The sequence below is a fragment of the Leiobunum rupestre genome, chromosome 4 (assembly GCF_980474605.1).
Source record: "Leiobunum rupestre chromosome 4, qqLeiRupe1.1.hap1, whole genome shotgun sequence".
Lineage (NCBI taxonomy): Eukaryota > Metazoa > Arthropoda > Arachnida > Opiliones > Sclerosomatidae > Leiobunum > Leiobunum rupestre.
This window is the reverse complement of record NC_143387.1, coordinates 29,303,169-29,321,445: the sequence shown is the minus strand read 5'-3', so window position 1 is coordinate 29,321,445 and position 18,277 is coordinate 29,303,169. Positions and strand designations below refer to the sequence as shown.

Here is an 18,277-nt window from a genome sequence, read left to right as displayed (position 1 = left end):
TTTTGCGATAAATAGCACTGCCCACTATTTCAGGCCCTGCATAAGGGCAAACATTTTACTATATTAAAATGTTGGAATAATATTTTTAGAAATTGGTCAATTCCCAAGACTAATTTAGCAGCCGAAACTTCTTACGTATTTTGCTTATCCGAGAAAATTCCGCAGAGTTACGTTATTCCACTTTTTTTCTTAAAGGTTATTTTTAAATTGTAAACCAACGTTATGAATTTTAAGCAAAATAGCCACCATTCAGTAGCTATATCGCCCTTCGAATACAGCGTAGTTAGTTCTGTACCCCTTTAAGACCCACTAAAACTTAAAACGGGATTTTATCAATATATGCACTTTTATTATATTACAAAAACAAACCTTTTTTTACAATTTTGAATCATTTACAACTACTGCAAAATATGGCATACACCCAATGCGTTGTTCCTTTTGCCAAAAAATATAAAAGAAAAACTATGTTACACAATTTTTTGTACAGTATTAGAACTGTTATAAATAGTCAATTGATGGTTAATTTTGCAATCAAACTTCAGATCACAAAAAATTGCATACGTAATAAATTAGCTTCCAATATGCGGAAGAGGGTTTAACACACGCAATTAAAGATACACTGATATATTAAGAAAAGAGGCCATATTACTCTAAAATTTAGATTTCTTTGAAAAAATAAAATTCGCTTTTGATTGGAATAAATTTAAATTACAGAAAACATGGTTAACCTCAAATTTTTTGATTAGAATGAAACTAAAGAGGGTTGAATGATTTAACAAGAACGCGATAATGCAATTTTCTGTTTTGGAATTTTCCAAAAAAAACATTATAGATCACAACTAGAAATTTAAAATCAATTCTCATTTTTTAAATTTTCCAAACAATTAAAAAAAATCTTTACACAATTAACTCTTTCACAATCACTTACACAAAACAGTTTTATCACGTTTAATGAAAAGTTGGTAGAAATATTCACACCCACTTTTAAATTTTGTTTGGCTAAAAATTAGAAGAATCTGAGCGGGAAGGACTTTGCCTGATATTTACAAGAAGCTGATAGGGCTTTTTTTAATTATCTGAGATTCTTCAATTTTACTATGCCTGATTTAAAATACAGCCCCCTTTCTCTCTAAAATATGGAATTGGAATTGCGTTATCCATACAACTTCATCAGGGTATCCTCTGATGAGCAGACTGAGGATTAGATCCTGAATAATATAAAAAAAAGACTGCCGTTAAAGACCAAATACTGTGGAAATAATTACAGGGTCACCACAGAAAAGCTCAACTTTTTTTATAGACTTGATAGGAAATTTGTAGTTAATTTATACAAGATTAATTTTTTTCGAAGTAATGGAAATTGGATTAATAATTTCCGTTTGAACAACAGAAAAATAATAGGTTTCAAATACTTGTTAAGGGAAAACTCGTGGTTTTTAAAACAGGGTTGCCACGATAATATCAGATTCAAATTCCCGGCCCATTTTAAGTTATTTTCCCTGACTATTTAGGGCCAAAATTAGACAGTTTATAACTTTTTTTTTTTCAGAAGTTAATAAAATTAATCAATTTATATTTCAGTACAAAAGTTATTTCTACGTTAAAAAACCTTTTAAGGATTATCTAAATAATAATAACTTGAATTATTTAAAAGTGTCAAAATAAAACTGAATCCCCTGACTTTTTACAAATTCTTAAATTTCCCTGACTTTTTAGGGCCATTTTTAAATTCACTGATTTCCCTGACGTGTGGCAACCCTGTAAAAGGAATTTGTTTAATATTTGTTTTTCATAGGTAAAAGTATCAAGTGAAACAATATTTTTTTAAATATCACAAGAGAAGAGATTTCATTTTCTATGCAATTCAAAGTTTGTTGACTAAGAAAATCACCAACTTTTTAGGTTATTATTTAAATCCCTGGCTTACCCAGGTTTCGTACAAACCCTGTAATAGGATGGAAAACATTTTGGCTTAAATATGTCTGAGGAGATAACTGCAGTAATTTTGCTCAAAATGCTTTAAAACTATATATTTTGATTATCTACATAAAAAAATTGCAAAGAGTAAATTATGAACAATTCCCAAAAATAAGAAAAATGTAGAAAAATAGTTAATTATAGAATGACATTGAAAATGTAGAAAAATAGTTAATTATAGAATGACATTGAAAATGTAGAAAAATTATAAAATATAGGTGTGGTCACCCTGTAATATGAAAAATTTGCTAACAGTTATTGAGACAAAATTGTAATTACAAAGACAAACTACATACTCGGACTATTGGGAAAAGAAGCCCCACCATACATGCTACTATAAACTTGACTCCGGCTAACTGATGTCTGAGCATTTGGAGAACTTTGATGTGCTGGAGTAGGAATGTTTGCTATTTTTGCATTGCTACTGCTTATGGACCCTCGTTGACCCGGAAGCTTTGGGGTACTGGAAATAATCTGGTAGCTAGGACTTGAAGATGACTGAAATGATAAATGAGCCATTTAATTTGTATGTTAAGTAACAACGACGAGAAAAACTTACTACGGTAGAAAGGGGTATGGAATAATTTTGGGTAGAGGATGGTAGCATTGTAACGCTGCCACTTTGAAATTGACTAGGTGATGAAATTGTTGGTGGGGAACCTCTGGCTTTGTTACTTCGCCAATGTGCCTGAATCTAGGCAAAAATTGCCTTTTTAGAACTATACATCTAAACTCAGCCTTTCAATATTTACGACATTTTGCACATCAGAACTTTCTTGTTTGATTTTTTTGGGCAATAAATACGTATTGTAATTTGAAATTTTGTTTGTTTTGTGGTAAACATATAACTGATTTCAATAGGAAATTTGAATAAGGTATATCAAAAAAATTAGAACAGTAACCATGAGAAAATTTCATTAAAGAGTAAACAAATGGTATATTTGAAAATAATAAAATGAAATATACCAAGAGTTTAAGGAAATACTACTACTCTTCACACTGTCATCACAACAAATTTTGAAATCAAAACAATGAAAATTCATGCACTCTATCGGTGCCTAAAAAGCGTATATACGCAATTTATATGCTTAAATGAAAATGAGACTTACAATTGAACGAGCTATAGCTGGATCCACATATTGAGATAATGAAGATGATGTTTTGAAGGAAGATCTATGCGAAGAGCTTCCACTTGAAGAATGAAGGAGTGGAGATGGATTTGCTGAATTCTGAACCGTTGAGCTACTTCGATGAGGACTGCTTTGTATTTTTTCACTGGGAGATGCGCGGCGTGTAGGAAATCCATGAGCAGGTGGTGGTGGAAGAGAAGTGGAGTTAGCTAGAAAAATAAAGAATAAAACCAAACTCTTTAGGGTCATTTTTCGAAGCTTGAGTTGTAGAAAATTACTTGGGTCTTTTTTGCGGAAAATTTTACGTACTTTAAAAAAAAAAGAAAAAGAAAGATTTTTTCATTCCATGATTAGCCTAATATTGTTCGCAAATTAAATTTCACAGCATTTTTGCCTCATTTTTTTTTTAATCCAAACCTAAACCTCTAGGCTAGTCTAGAATAAAAACCTTTAAAAAGTAATATGTTTCAATTTTTCCGATTAGCGAAAAATTTCAAAATTTTTCCAGAAATTTAACAACATTCAAGCATTAAAAGTACAAAAGAAACTAACATAGACAGGTGACCCCCCCCCCCTATTTCATTGAATACATACTGTTAATAACACTGTTAGATGTTTTCAAGGGCAACGGAAAGCCTTTCATGCCTTCTGGAAAAATGTTAGCAGAGGAGAAGGCTTCCGGAGACGCGCGATGAGTTCTTGATGGTTTTGGACTTTCTCGAGGTGATAAAACTGATGCGCTGGACACAGCCATCCGATTTAGTTCTTGAGATGCCAAGTAATTTTGACTGGAGCTTGATGTGGTGCTGAAATTCACGGGTTCAGTTTTTTCCACAGACTGTCTTTTTAAATATTTAGCGCGACTCGGAGGTGCTTCGACTAAAGCGTCTTTCGAAGCCTGGGCAAGAGATCGTTTAAATGCTTCTTGGAACTCGTATGCTTGAAAGGGCATTGATGGCAGTGTTGGGGTGGATTTTGAACTTTTAACAGCAGAGAGTGGACTTAAATTACTGCCATGTTCTAAAACGCTAACTCGATTAGTAGTCCGGCTTGGGGTTTGTGGCGAATAATTTGATTTTAAAATACTAACTGCGGGTGTACTTGGGGTAAGAGGCGCGGAAGTTTTTGCTAACTCCGAACCAGATTTTGAACTAGAACTGATAGAAAGCCCAGGAGAATCAGCATTCGCAAAATTTAAGTCCGTTTTAATGGGTTTTCCTCCTATCTCTGGTAATGCCAAAGAGGAGCCCGAATTTGGAAAGTTGGCCAAACTAGCACAAATTATTCTGTTTAACATTTCATCAGCGTACGATTTCTGTTTGGAAGAACTTTGCGCTTGCAACTGTGCAGCCTCTTCCGAATTCATAATTGTAAAAATTCTTTTGTTCGGGGATACGCTGGAAGAGGCGGCTGCTGGTGTTGAAGGAATACCCACTTCACTTTTAACGGAAGAAACTACTACTTCAGAGTACACATCCGCTTTCATTTTAGCCGCTTCAGCTAGCGTTCCCTTAACAGAAACGTCATTATCTACAGGATCAATCTGAGGCATGTGAGGAGGGGAAGCTATAACCAATTTGAGAGATGACTGAGAGTCCTCCTCTTCATCAGCATTGCTACGTGGAATCTCCTCACATTCCTCGCTAGCAATTTGACCAGGAGATAAATTATCGGACGGGTTCATTCCATCATGGTTTTGCACTGTTAATTTCTTTACTGTCAACCACGGTTTCTTATTTCTCGTGGATCTGAAATGAATAGAACCCACATTGTATCACAAAATCAAATAATTGTTGAAAGCTACCACTTACAAATAAGCGTATGCACTTCGACTTTGCTTCAGCAAAATCCTGTAAATTAACAAGTGGGAGAGAACTAGCATTAGCAAACAAACAAATTATTTAGAGTTAATAAAATCCTACTTGGTAGTCATCCAATTGGGTGGCCACAAAGCTCTGACTTCATGTTCCAAGAACTGGTGTAAATATTCTTCAGCCGACTGTGTCCTAGTTTTTAAAACTTCAAAACACTTCAGCTTTATACTGACCACCTCGCACAGCAACATCCTTGAGATAAATCCATGATCAAACAGGGAACTACGTGCAAAATGGCATACAAATTATCAAAAATACCTTAAATGATCATTCCAATCAAATTTCTTGCGAATTTGATTTTCATTATTCTCTTCCTTAGAATTTTGCAAGGCATTCTTGTATTTTTCAATCATGGAAACCATAGCTTCGTTTACAGCTAAAAATACAGAGCAAGGGTTATCCCTATTCAATAAAAAGCTAAGTCAATTGGAAATACCTTTTCGTAGCTTGTGCATGGGATCCGCTAACTTTCCTCCTTCTTGATCTAGTCTAAGTTTTTTGGCCCTTTTGAGCAATGTGTCTTTGGTACAAGGCAGATAGGAGGCCAAGTGAGAATAAACCATGGAACGTTGACCACACTGCAACTCTCGCGATTTAACTTCAATGCTATAATAAAATGTTCATTAATTTTTTTTACAAGAACCAAAGCAAAATAATCATACCTTAATAATAAATTATTAACATTATCATTGAAGAATTTGCACTTCCCTTGCGCAGAGACTAATGCAGCCTAGAATGGTACGATTAAATGAAGTTAGAATGGTACAATTAAATAAAGTAAAAATATAAATTTAAAAAAAGAAGTTACTTGTTTAATTTTGTTTAGCATATCCTCCAAATCAGTTGGTAGATTATCAGGAAGTTTAGGAGCTCCCACGTTCTTCATAGTACCTTTAAACTCCTCACTTTCACTACCACTGACACTCAATAAAACATCCCCATTCGACAGTCCCTTTTCAGAGTTTTTAATGACGGATTCAATTACGTCGTTGACATTGTTGCTTTCCCCCTTGCCACTGGGTTCCACACCCTGATTATAATAATTCTCATTTTCCTCTTCATCCGAAGAACTCGCAATTACAGGAACGGGTAACGGACTATCGTCATTTTCCGAATCAATGATTACCTCACTGATGTGGTTTGTATTTTTACTGTTATTAATATTATTGACCAGATTAGGTAATTGAATCGGTGGAGGTAAGGCTGAAGCCGCCTTAGAAGCCTCATCTTGAATGGAAGGCGGAACTTGATTTTGCAATTGTTGCTGTAATTGAGCCTTTCGTTCTTGTAATAAAACAGCCACAGTTGGTTGGGCTTTACGACGAGCTTGTTTTAAGGCACTTAGAAAAAAAATATCGTTAAGCGTTTGGGTTTAACCAAGAAGAAAAGACTTAAAACAATTACCTTTCTTCAGTGGAGGAAGTAACTGTATTAGCCCTATCAAGTGGTTTGCGTCCCCTCTTCTTTGGAACTACAGGAGTTCCATCCCCATCAACTGTTACTTTTTCCGAGGCAGTTTGTAATAGCCTTTTGCGACGTTTCACCTCTTTTTCGAGTAATATCTCCTTGTTAAATTTTCGCCTCTGCTGTAAATCAAACATTACAAATGTGCAAAAAAAAAGGTAATTAAGACATTTAGTTGTACCTTTTTTCTTTGCCTATTGACTTCATTGGAATCTGCATCAGAAACGGTACGGAATTCCAACTCTCCCGAATTGATGTAAAAGCCACCAAATTGAGTAGTGAGTGTTGATGGAACCAATTCGTCATACTTAAGGAAAAGCAATAGGGTTAGTAAACAATTTTATTTAAATCAAATTAATTTAACTTACAGCTTCATCATTATCAATGAATGGATCTGTTTCATCGTATCCCATTCCTCTATCGATGTAGTCTTCAAAATGTCCAACTTGTTTCTTTTTCTTGCCTGGCTTAGGTCCCTTTTACAACATGGGAATTAAAATTATGTTCAAAAATAAGTATTAATATTAAGTCACTAACATATTTTTCTTCAAATTGCTTCGCCATACGGCGAACTTGGTCTTCATCATCCTCTTCATTGAAAGGATCCGCAGATTCACTCTTTTTTTCTTTCTGAAATTAGAAAATAAATTAGTAAATTAACTTTAATAGGCATAAATTTAAGAATAAAATAGTGCAATTAAAAATAAAACCCGAAATATCCTAACAGAAGTGTATATTATATGTTACAAAAGGTGTACATATCTACGACATGAAAATGAAACTTATACCTTCAGATTTGAAGAAATAAATGGGCCCCATTATCCCACCAAACCTTGAAAGCCTACACAACATTACAACTCAAAAAATACTTGGGCATTACTAGTCCAGCATTGTATATTGTAAAAATTACAATGCCTAGGGATGTTTATTTATATATATAATTTATGTCATATTTTAGCAATAAAATTGTTTTAGAAAATCAGTATAAGAATGATTTTTCCTAGCACTAAATTTTCATGGAAAAACTTATTTTAAAACATCCAAGAGTGTGCACAGGTACAAGCTTCAAACAAATATTATTAGCAGTATTGAAAAATGAATATATCCCTCTAAGATAAATATTATATACTTCAGGCCCTACTATTATTTTCTAGAAGCACAGAAAAAAATATTAATAAGCAACAGACTTTTAGCAATGTACAGGTATCCCCACATTTTATTAATACCTATCAATATGCATAAGTCTACATTCAGTATATTGTGAGAAGAGTTGCAAACCAACAGTGGCCCTGATAAGAAAAAAAGTCCAATGCAAATTGGAGTACTCATTGCCGATTTCTCTAAAATTGTAATGGTCTATTTTCCTTATCAGGGTCACTATTATAAAAGTCTGGTATTAGAATAACTTTAATTAAAGTAGGCAAAATATTTACATTTCTCTCAAATTCCATAAAGACCTCAATTTTATATAAGTCTACTAATTAACTCTATAATTCGAAAAATTGTGACAACTCCACCCACGCAAAAATCCCAATAAAAATATCAGGTAACGTCAAATAAAATGGCGGTGATACAGAGTGCCGTATTTCACCAAGCGTAAGCCTCGGGCCGAAAATCTTCACCGCACCGAAAGGTCCACTTCTCCCTATCTCTTTTTGCCAATATATTTATATCCCCTTCTCTCTCCCGTAGCGAAACCCGCCACCCTGCCTTTCTAGAACCCCTTCGACCTCAGACACTGTCAAAGAAATCAAACCCCACCCTCCGCTTGACCCCCGACGAGGCCAGCCATCTCCTCCCTCCCTCTCTCTCTCTCTCTCTCTCTCACACAAACACACAAAGACCCTTCAATGCCCTTCAGCGACTCATCCTTATCGCGAAATCCATGTTTCCCTTTTACCCCAAAAACCAACAGGAAATTTTAATTATATTATATTCACACGTCACGTATAATACAGCTAATCTCATTACTTATTCGAAGATTACGCCATTGGTTTCTTAAATATTGCGCGAAAAATTTTACACTTTCACACGCTCGTCATAAAATGGTTAATGAATTTAAGCTAACATGAAAATCGAGCTTTCTTTCAAAATAATTCGCGTTTAAAATAAAAAGGACCGGGTTATGTAAAATCTATAACGTCTTTGGTAGACCCGAGGAACATAAAAAAAGTGTCCAAAGTTCCAAGCGTAATTTAAATAATTGAGCGTTGTAGATATGACCGTAACTAATAGCTTTGAAAACATGTTTCTGTAGAGCAAATACCTACCAAATGCGCTTATTTCACCCATTTCAACGAGACCTCGCTCTAAATAGCTTCCCTGTAATTCGAGATTTTTTTGCATATTAAATAGGTTTCTTCCTGCCGACTTTCCTATCAAAATGGCGCCTAGAATCTTTCTCGAGCAAAAATAAAGGCTTTTTTCTAGTTGTCAGTAAAAAGAGCTAAAACAGGGCCGGCCCCGCGCTTAAGAATAGCGAAATATTAAGCTAATATACGCAAAGGAAAACGAAACGCTTTTCCAGCGGGAATGTGAGGTTCTATGCCGGGGTAGATATCTTCGATTTCCCGGTTGTTGACTGCGAACCTAGATTACCCGTTCCCCTGGCTAAGTCCTAAGTTCCCTAGGTTTATGGGGGTTGACGACAAAAGGCGGGTCTATCGGTGAACAAAGGCATTTTTCCCGTTGCTTTTCGGGCCTAGGGAAAAAATGGTACAATATTTTGGGCTTACCGTAAGTGTAGATCTGACTAGTTCGACGTAAGAAAACTCGGGGCAGGATTTTTCGTTGGATTCCTGCAAATCTAAAGTGAACCTGAATGTCCGACTATCTTCGTCCACTTTTTTCTCTTTGGCACTGGGCTTGACCGTTTCAAATGGTATCCTTCTAACGTCCGCCATTCCAGGCCCGCATTGGAAAGCGACAATTCAGGGGAGAATATTATCTCCCGAAATTAATAGAAAAATACGGAGAGCCAACTTTCAAAAACGCGATGATTTCGCCGCCATTGCCACCAACTCCACCGGTTGTCAATGGGCATGCGCGGAAGTCAAGCCCCCTGCATAGAGATGCGTCACGCTGATTCCCGCTCAAAACAAACTACACGTGGTGCTGAGCGCCAAAGATAAAACCAATGGTCCTACTTTCCTCTATATCGATCACTTCGAATCGCTTCAGTTATTTTCGTCCTAATATCGAAAATAGAATATTTGCTATCACATTGCTATAAACACGTTTAAATTAAATCAAAAAGTGTCGATTCGATGTATAAAATTTAATCACGGACTAGAATTAAGACTAATTTAGCCTTACCGATATCTAATTTCCAATTCACTGTTGAAATTGGCATTTAGCATTCAAATGATACGCCAATGCTTACTGTATCATTATTAGGCTTAGTAATTTGGATAAATATTATCTCAATGGGGTTATTTCAAGTTTAAAGATAGAAAAAAATCTCTCCCACATTTACTTAACGCAAAAGTTTTATATCCACTTTTGCTTAACGGTTTGAAAAAAAATTATGCACCAAAAACCAAAACTAAAAAAACTTTAATTAAAGGACTGACATAAAATAATTATTCTAAGTATTAGGAGATTTTTTACATGTCGTCAAAGAAATATTTTGATAGACAACGCAAGAATTCACCCCTTTCCAGTCTGTATAAAATGATTGCGTCACGATAGTTTCATGACGTTCTAAGAGGCAGCAGCGCCATCTATATCTAGCGCACTGAAGTGACAACTGTATTTTTCCACTTTCAATTATTTTTAAATATTGATCACTAATAAAATTTCAATAAAATTAAAATATTTTATATTTTAAACTAAACTACGGTGAAACATTATAAAATAAAAAAATTAAAATAATAATGTTTTTAATTAATTTAAGTTTGGGTGTGGTCACTAAACTCAATCTAATTTAAATAATGCCACTTTAAAGCGAAGTGTTTATAAATAAAATTATGATTAAAATATTAGTATAACGTGAAAAGGTTAAATAGTGTCTAATTATGTATATTAATTTATTCACGAAAGAGAGAAACATAAAGCGTCCTAAAATGGCGGCCTAATGCGCCCAAAAATGGCTTCTTCCCTTTATGCCTCGAAAAACTATCACAAAATGGAGACGGTTTCGTGCAAATATTCTCTCTAGGGCGCCGCGATCAAAGGCGAGGGAGCTACATTCAGAAAGAGAAGAACGGCGATGGGGGATGAAAGTCGAGCGCGCGCCACGTCGGCCCCGAAACTCTCCGACCAAAATACCTCAAAAACGAAAAGGCCGAAAATGTACAGAAGCCGGCAACGAAAGAGAAAATTCTAAAAAGCGCTTTTATAAATCGAAACACTCCGTGGCGAGCATCGCGTCGAAAATGAAGGCTCCTTATCATTCAGTCAGTCGTACTACATTTTCCCCGTTTATTAAACCTACGTAACACGGTATAGTGGGAGGGGGTAATGAAATAAAGGGGAAAGTACCCCAAAGAGGGGGAAGAATTTCGTCTACTTGCCTTGGTCGTCCAATCATCAGCAGATGCGGAACCTAGAGGGCACAAGCCAGGCCATAATATATAGTACAAGTATCCTAAACGACAACACGCAGTAGTACTCTAGTAGTCTATGGTTAGTGTAGCTACAGCATTCGTGAATGCAGGAGAGCACCGAGAAACGGCGGCTCCCGACCGCTTTTGACTTTCCTCATCTCTTTTCTCTCTCTAATGTATCTCGCTTCGGTGTCGCGGCAACTTCGCCCCAAAACGGACGGCTTCGACGTCGGCGAGCAGAGTTCCCTCGAAAAGGGGAAAGAAAAACCGCGGTCTTCGCCGGGGGGGAACTAAAAATGAAGGTTTTGCCTTCCCCTATACATCTACACTCTGCTGACGCTTTCGCTACGACAACGCACGCGTTACGACGGCCAACTTTGATCATAGCAATGATCCTATATGTTAACATATAGGATCCTTGATCATAGCGAACACCTCGTGATCCAAGTTGGCCGTGCCGTTACGCAGGCGCCACGTTTTATACGAAATCAAGGCGCGTAAACGATAAAATTTTCACGTTAAGTTTAAAACATTTTATTTTACTTTATGTACAAAAGGTTCGATTTTAAAAGGTTTTATCAAAAAAATTCTATAAAAATATAATACCCTAGGGGTGTGTCTAAAAATCTTTTAAATTTAATTTGTTCATCATACAAATTTGTCTAAAAAAATCTTTTAAATTTAATTTGTTCATAATACAAATTTGCCTAAGAATCTTTTAAATTTAATTTGTTCGTAAAATGTTTACCCAATTGCTTCATTATGTCAGCATGACCATTATGAGGATCATTTTGTTTGATTACTTTGTAGTTTTCTTTGACGTATTTCGCAAAGGGCGTCAAGGTGGGATTTGATATCTTCCCAGAATTTGTCACTGCGGAAGCCACTACTTTTCCATTTACTAAGAGCTCGAAACGACCGCGGCATCTCCCACACACTTTCCTAGTTATATCTAATGACTTAGAATGTCTTCCAATACTAATTTATTATAAAACATCAAATGGTTAGAAATGAAAGAGATTACTTTCTAAATAATAATTTTACCTTCCAGCGCACTGAGTACATCTGTAGATGTATTTGGTTTTTATGGGGTAGTTGTGGGTGCGTTTTATTGGTGGCAAGGAAGGCAATGTTTGGTTAGCCAGCGCACACCAATTTTTCCACACCGTGCCATGATGAGCGTCTTTAATTCCCGAAATAATCCATGTGGCTGCGTGACACATTTCGTGTACGAGGGTATCCCTTAGACGGTCTAAAATTAAAAAGTAACTTCACTCAGGGTTGCCACAATATTATCAGATTCAAATTCCCTGACCAATTTAAGTTATTTTCCCTGACTTTAAAGGCCAAAATTAGACAGTTTTTAACTTTATTTTACTTTTATCAGAAGTTAATAAATTAACATACTTGGTGCCATCTGCTAAGACTTTGGGTATTTAAAAATATACCTCAAATGGCATTACCCTTTGTAAAAGAATCTTCGGCCTGGTCAAATTCGTATTGCAGGGTTACCACAAAAAATGGTTAACATATTTATAGGAAAAAATTCAAAAAATAGGAAATTTAATTTTTTAATCGCAGGCCGGGTTGCCACAATATTTTCAGAATCATATTCCCTGACCATTTAAGATCAGAGATTTCCCTGACTTTTAAGGGCAAAATTAAACAATTCTTCACTTTTATATTTCCCAGAAGTTAATAAATTTAATGAACTTATATTTCAGTACAAAGGTCATTTCAACTTTAAAAACTATTTCCGGGAACTAAATAATTATCACAAATTCTTAAATTCTCTAACTTGTGGTAACCCTGTCACTAGTGAAAAATGATGCTATGGTTTAGTGCGTAACTTACCAGGGGCATCCAGAACCTTTATAGAAAGGTCAATAGCAGCCGTTCGAATTTCAGTACCAGGAGCACTGGATACAATTCTTTTGCGAAACGTGCAAAAACCTGCTGTGTGGGTCATTCTAGGCTTCCAGGTAATAACCATTTTGGGTGGCAACTGAAGATTATGAAAATTAAGCATATAATATAAATATAATTTTCTACAAAAGCAATTTGTAAAAATTTACCTGATTCTCAAAAACGTGTTTGTTGTAAATTGAATACAAAAAGTACGCCAAATCCTCCTTTTTCTTGGCAAAATTCTTAACATACATAGCGGCATCTGGATGCATGTCATTTTTAGGGTAATTTTCTGATAATGACGCTACAAATGTATTTGCTTCCTTTAGTGAACATTCTTGACCTGGTTTAAAAAAAAGAAGAAGGTTAAAATGTCAGTGTACATTTAAGCGGGAAAAACCTTATTACCTCTGGAAGAAGGCGATCTTGATTCAAAATTATTTATAGTTTTGAATTTAGATACAGGGGTTTTGGTTATGTGTAATTTATTCAAATTAGGTTCAAACTTTCCAGGTTTCTCGTTGGACACTGTCTTCTTACCATCAGTTGATTTTTTAATTTCAGTTGGTTTCTTGACTAGTTTTTTTGATTTGGTTGAGATCTTCAATTCGAGTGATGAATCAGTGTCGGAGCTGATAATGATTCGTGAAGTTTTGAATACTTTTTTTCTATTTTCAATTATTGGAGAAGGATCACTATCCAAATTAGGGAAAAGAATTGGAGAATCTGTTGGTGAAGATTCGCCACTTGCGTTATTTAAAGTTACAGTATTTTTCTTAACACCCTTTACTTTGGGCTGAGTCATTGGTGGATATTTCCATTTTTTGGTTGGTAGTGTCTTGGTGATTCTTTCAGATAATGGAAGTATTTCATCATCACTACTGCTAAAAATTGCATTTAATAAGGCCTATTTAAAAATGTAATAATGGATACAAATATTAAGAATAAACTAACTAATAATAAACTTGAGCTTTAACTTACTCTTCGGGGTTCTGCTACAGATAAAAAATTTGGAGTTGACTTTGGTAAGACCTTTTCAAAAGTCTCAGTCGTATGATCAGAAGAATGGTTCTCATTCAGAATAGGTGTTTTAAAGCTACATGTCTCAGTCTTGAGTTCAACTGAACCATTTTCTTTTAAAACAGGCGATTTAAAGCCACTTATCCTTTTTATAAGTGGCTCTGGAGAAGAATCAGTATCTGAAAATTGGGGTACAATTTGTACAGCACAATTTTCCTTCATGTTTCTACAACTTTCTTTCAATCCAAATAGCTTGTTATTATGAAAAACATGTTTATTATCCGAACTGGAATCTTCTATGACACTAGGCGAAAGGCTTGAAGAAGAGCAATCAATAATAGCACTTTGGATATCTTCAATGAAATCCTTATAAACTTTATCACCACTTCTTTTTACATTAGTTATGATTAGTTTTGGACTACAGCACGGATTTGATGACTTTCCAGAACAGCTCAGATATTTGCTTGACAGCTTGCTTGGTTTGAAAAGTCCTTGAAATGTATACAATGGTTTCATAAAATTATTACATTTATTATACCAAAAATTATACCTTTAGAAACCATATGTCTTGACTTTTTCTTTTTTCCACTGCTGGGCCAAGGGATTGGAGAGCTAAATACATTTGACACTGGTGATTCCATGATAATGATTTAGACTTCAACAACTATATTGAAACAAATAACTGATAAAACAACAATAAACTCTTAATAAGCACAACGAATAAAGTGCTAGGTCTATGCATTTCCAGAAAAAAAAAGATATACTCATTTAAGAAGCATAAGAATTAGAAGAAAAATGTGAACACAGCGCGTTTGACGTTTGTTGTTTTGTTCAGTGAATAAAAAAAACGTTAAGGCGGGTAAAATTTGATTGAAAAACTTAGGGCTGTACATAATCACGGCCAACTTTGACACTCGCGCCATAGCGGCCCAACGGGGGCATATTCGGGGAAAAATGTTGCTCCTCTCTTGAAAATAGTGAGGCGGATAAGTCCACTTTTTCATCCGAATACTTCACTTTTTGATAAAAGCATGAAACTTTCCACATATGTACTATAGGTCTAGGAGATCATTTTAAGAATGTATGCCCAGCCGTCCGCCATCTTGGATCCAAGATGGCGGCCAGTTTATGTTGGAAATTCCGGTTTTTATTTTTTTCTGGAAGTTCTATTAAAGTTATCGACAAACTGACAACGGAATTAATATTCGTAGGTATTTGGACATTTTCCTAATTTGTTTCGAATTCATCCGCCATCTTGAATCCAAGATGGCGGATTTTGAAATTAACCCCGCAACTGAAAATACGTATAAACACACAGTTTCATACTTCAAATAAGCCAGTTTGAAGTGCAAATGATATGTCTTTTAGCAAATTTCATATTTATAGGATTTTTTCAAATCACTGTCATTTTGAATCCAAGATGGCGACTTTTTTTTTGTGTGAAATTAGGTTTTTATTTTTTCCTGAACATCCTAGTTGAGCTAACGACAAAATGACAACGATAACAACAATCGTAGGTGTTTGGATATATACCCTATTTTTTCGAATTTGTCAGCCATCTTGAGTCCAAGATGGCGGCCATTTTATGTTAAAAAATCTGGTTTTAATTTTTTTCGTCGGGCATATTGGACCCAAGATGGCGGATTTCGAATTAAACCCCGCAACTGAAAATATGTATAAGCCCACAGTTTCTTACCAAAAAAATCTATACCCGATGTGAAAACTTGTCTTTTGCTTAATCCCTAATTGCCTTCCCTAATTGTTTTACTGGAATGCCGTAGATGGAATTGAAGATGGCGCGCATTATAGTTATCCCCACAATTCAATGCAGATATTATTACAGGGGGAAATTTACACTCTACCTTCGTAAAGTATGGTCTGGCGGTTATCTCAGTGAGATAGACGAGACGTTAGAGCATGAAATGTCTCAGATCTATCCAGTGGATTGTGTAGTATATTGAAACTTCTGCCCTCTCTGCTTTAATGTCGTGTATTACTTTAAGAATTGATAAATTTAGACAAAATTGTAAAACCACGTCGTGTTATGGATAAGCGATTTTCTATAGTAGTTACAAACGAAAATGAAATTACAAAGCTTTCGAAAAACCAGAAGACCTTTGACTGGGAGTTATGCGTTATTTGTCAAGCGACTTTGCCTGCTTCTGATAGAATGGTATGTCCAGCGAATAGAAATGGATTAGGTTATGAATCGCTGTGTAAGGATCTCAAAGATTTTAGAACAGCCGGATTGCTTCCTACGGAAATTCCGTATGATACTATACTTAATGTCGGAGGTGAGTTGAAGGCTAATTTAATGTCACATAAAGCAAAATACCACTTTTCGTGGAAAGTATAGCCAATATAAACTAAATAGAGCATTGAAATGTAAATCAGCACCCAATATGTCTTTCACGAGGTCTAAATGCGGGACTGAAAATTTTTCTAAGGCTTGCTTTTTTGTGACATGATATGTGGAGACTGTGGCGGCGCTACTGAAATGCACCAAGTAATGACGTTAGAAGTAACTCAAAAGATTACCCAGTATGCTCAAGAGCTTTCAGATCAGAAAATTTTATCGAAACTTAGTGAAGGAGATTTGATAGCTACTGAAGCTAAATACCATAGGAAATGTTTAGTCAAATTTTATAACCAAAGACGAAAGATTTCTACCAAGAATTATGAAACGAACTCGAACATTAGAGTATACGAATCTATGGCATTTGCGGGATTACTAACTTATATTGAAGATAGAACTAACGACGACGAAATATTTCCAGTTTTTAAATTGAAAGATTTGTTAAGAATATACAATGAGCGGTTACAACAACTACTAGGCTATGAGCCGACTACAAATGTCACAAGACTGAAGGAAAAATTACTCGACAGTATTCCGGAACTCTTTGCGTATACCCAAGGACGTGAAGTACTTTTAACTGTCAAAGAGGGAATGGGTGGCGCCATTCAAAAAGCTTGTGAATATGACGCAGAAAGAGAGCTTTTACATTTGAGTCGTTACATTAAACAAATAAGAAGAGAGGTTTTAAAATCTAAAATTACATTCACTGGACATTTTGATGCTGATTCACAGATAAATTCGATGCCTAAAGAATTATTAACCCTAGTTAATATGATTTTATATGGCCCAAGTATAACCGAGCTAACAAATAATACAGAAAATCAAGAGTCTTTGACCATTGCACAGTTGCTCTGTTTTAACATGGTTAAAAATTCTCCGAAAGAAACCACTATTAGACATGAACGCCAACGTGAAACTCCAATGTCGGTTTATTTATCTCTCGTGCTTCACTCCGAAACTAGGAAAAAGAAATTAGTTGACACGATTCATAAATTAGGACTAGGAATATCGTACGACCGCGTTTTGCAGATCTCATCTGAATTCACCGAGTCAACAAGCAAATATTATGAAGAAACTGGAGTGGTCTGTCCAATCGGCCTCCTTGGTGGAATTTTCACTACTGGTGCCGTAGATAATATTGATCATAATACAAGTTCACTTACGTCTTTGAACTCTTTTCATGGTACAGCGATATCTCTAAACCAACACCGATTTCCAAGCGAACAAGGCATTACTAGAGGTTGTATACACATTAATAATACTGGAACTAAAAAACAAATTGCTGAACTTCCAGTTGCTTATACTCAAGTACAACCAATTTTCGATACGGTTGATACGAAACATAACGTACCGTTATCACCTTCACTAAGTTTATTACCGACTGAATGCGTTCCATTTTCAAGTGAAAATTGGTTACAGAATATTGGAAAACAATTGAATAAGGACGACCACGAAGTCCAAACTGATGTATCGTGGGCTTCCTATCAGTCTACAAAAATTAACAAACCTATACACACCACATCATGCGCTTTGATGCCAATGTTCCAAGATTCAGCGCACTCTGACGCTATGATATATCATTCGATCAAAGTAATTGTCCAAGCTACTGAGCATTTAAACCCTGGTCAAGTTCCAGTACTAACTTGTGACGCCCCATTGTACGCTATTGCCAAAAATCTTCAGTGGAGATTTCCTGATATCATTGGCGAGGAAAAATTAGTGACTGTAATGGGAGGAATGCACTTAGAGCTGTCCTTCTTGAAAGTTCTAGGAAATTTGCTAAACAATAGCGGTTGGATTGAAACCTTGGTAGCGGCACATGTCACCACCATAGGAAGAGCGCAATCGCTTATCTCAGTGTCAAATTTAACCAGAACAAGGTACGCACACCAAGTTACACTTTGCGCTTTACATTACTTGAAGAAAATGGCTTACGATAAGTACTGCAAAGAATGTGGACAAAATCCAGAATGCTATGAAAAATGGCAAGAAAGTATGAGC

At 35.6% G+C, this 18,277-nt stretch overlaps 2 protein-coding genes across 7 annotated transcripts; both read right to left on the bottom strand.

The window, feature by feature from the left end:
- Positions 1 to 324: 324 nt before the first annotated feature.
- On the bottom strand, positions 325 to 11,203 carry yem (yemanuclein). 5 transcript variants are annotated; one of them, XM_090171311.1, is made up of 17 exons: positions 10,715 to 10,853; positions 9,181 to 9,636; positions 6,983 to 7,075; positions 6,814 to 6,921; positions 6,627 to 6,752; positions 6,386 to 6,567; positions 5,790 to 6,321; positions 5,644 to 5,711; positions 5,418 to 5,587; positions 5,240 to 5,357; positions 5,030 to 5,173; positions 4,919 to 4,957; positions 3,702 to 4,855; positions 3,087 to 3,316; positions 2,537 to 2,671; positions 2,274 to 2,475; positions 325 to 1,208 (listed from the first exon to the last, which is right to left on the bottom strand). In XM_090171311.1, the coding sequence occupies exons 2-17, from the start codon at positions 9,346 to 9,348 to the stop codon at positions 1,171 to 1,173; spliced, it is 3,507 nt and encodes a 1,168-aa protein (XP_090027437.1). In that variant the 5' UTR covers positions 9,349 to 9,636; positions 10,715 to 10,853; the 3' UTR covers positions 325 to 1,170. The 5 variants fall into 5 exon arrangements, with proteins under 5 accessions (XP_090027437.1, XP_090027439.1, XP_090027438.1 ...); XM_090171313.1 differs by having other exon boundaries at positions 2,537 to 2,665; XM_090171312.1 differs by having other exon boundaries at positions 6,386 to 6,564.
- Positions 11,204 to 11,622: 419 nt separating this feature from the next.
- LOC149947420 (uncharacterized) lies at positions 11,623 to 14,744 on the bottom strand. Of its 2 annotated transcripts, none has more exons than XM_090171532.1 (8): positions 14,685 to 14,727; positions 14,471 to 14,602; positions 13,882 to 14,411; positions 13,309 to 13,807; positions 13,068 to 13,243; positions 12,847 to 12,997; positions 12,037 to 12,244; positions 11,623 to 11,970 (listed from the first exon to the last, which is right to left on the bottom strand). In XM_090171532.1, the coding sequence occupies exons 2-8, from the start codon at positions 14,559 to 14,561 to the stop codon at positions 11,700 to 11,702; spliced, it is 1,926 nt and encodes a 641-aa protein (XP_090027658.1). In that variant the 5' UTR covers positions 14,562 to 14,602; positions 14,685 to 14,727; the 3' UTR covers positions 11,623 to 11,699. The 2 variants fall into 2 exon arrangements, with proteins under 2 accessions (XP_090027658.1, XP_090027657.1); XM_090171531.1 differs by having other exon boundaries at positions 11,624 to 11,970; positions 14,471 to 14,584; positions 14,685 to 14,744.
- Positions 14,745 to 18,277: the final 3,533 nt, after the last annotated feature.

Excerpts from the sequence above, each read along its gene's own strand:
- LOC149947420 (XM_090171531.1), bottom strand. The coding sequence starts at position 14,561 with ATGGAATCACCAGTGTCAAATGTATTTAGCTCTCCAATCCCTTGGCCC. Across the intron at positions 14,412-14,470 it reads AAGACATATGGTTTCTAAAG|GACTTTTCAAACCAAGCAAG; the intron begins GTATAATTTTTG and ends ATACATTTCAAG. Across the intron at positions 13,808-13,881 it reads CTGTAGCAGAACCCCGAAGA|GCCTTATTAAATGCAATTTT; the intron begins GTAAGTTAAAGC and ends ATTTTTAAATAG.
- yem (XM_090171311.1), bottom strand. The coding sequence starts at position 9,348 with ATGGCGGACGTTAGAAGGATACCATTTGAAACGGTCAAGCCCAGTGCC. Across the intron at positions 5,174-5,239 it reads GATTGGAATGATCATTTAAG|GATGTTGCTGTGCGAGGTGG; the intron begins GTATTTTTGATA and ends ATTTATCTCAAG. Across the intron at positions 4,856-4,918 it reads CGAAGTGCATACGCTTATTT|ATCCACGAGAAATAAGAAAC; the intron begins GTAAGTGGTAGC and ends TATTCATTTCAG.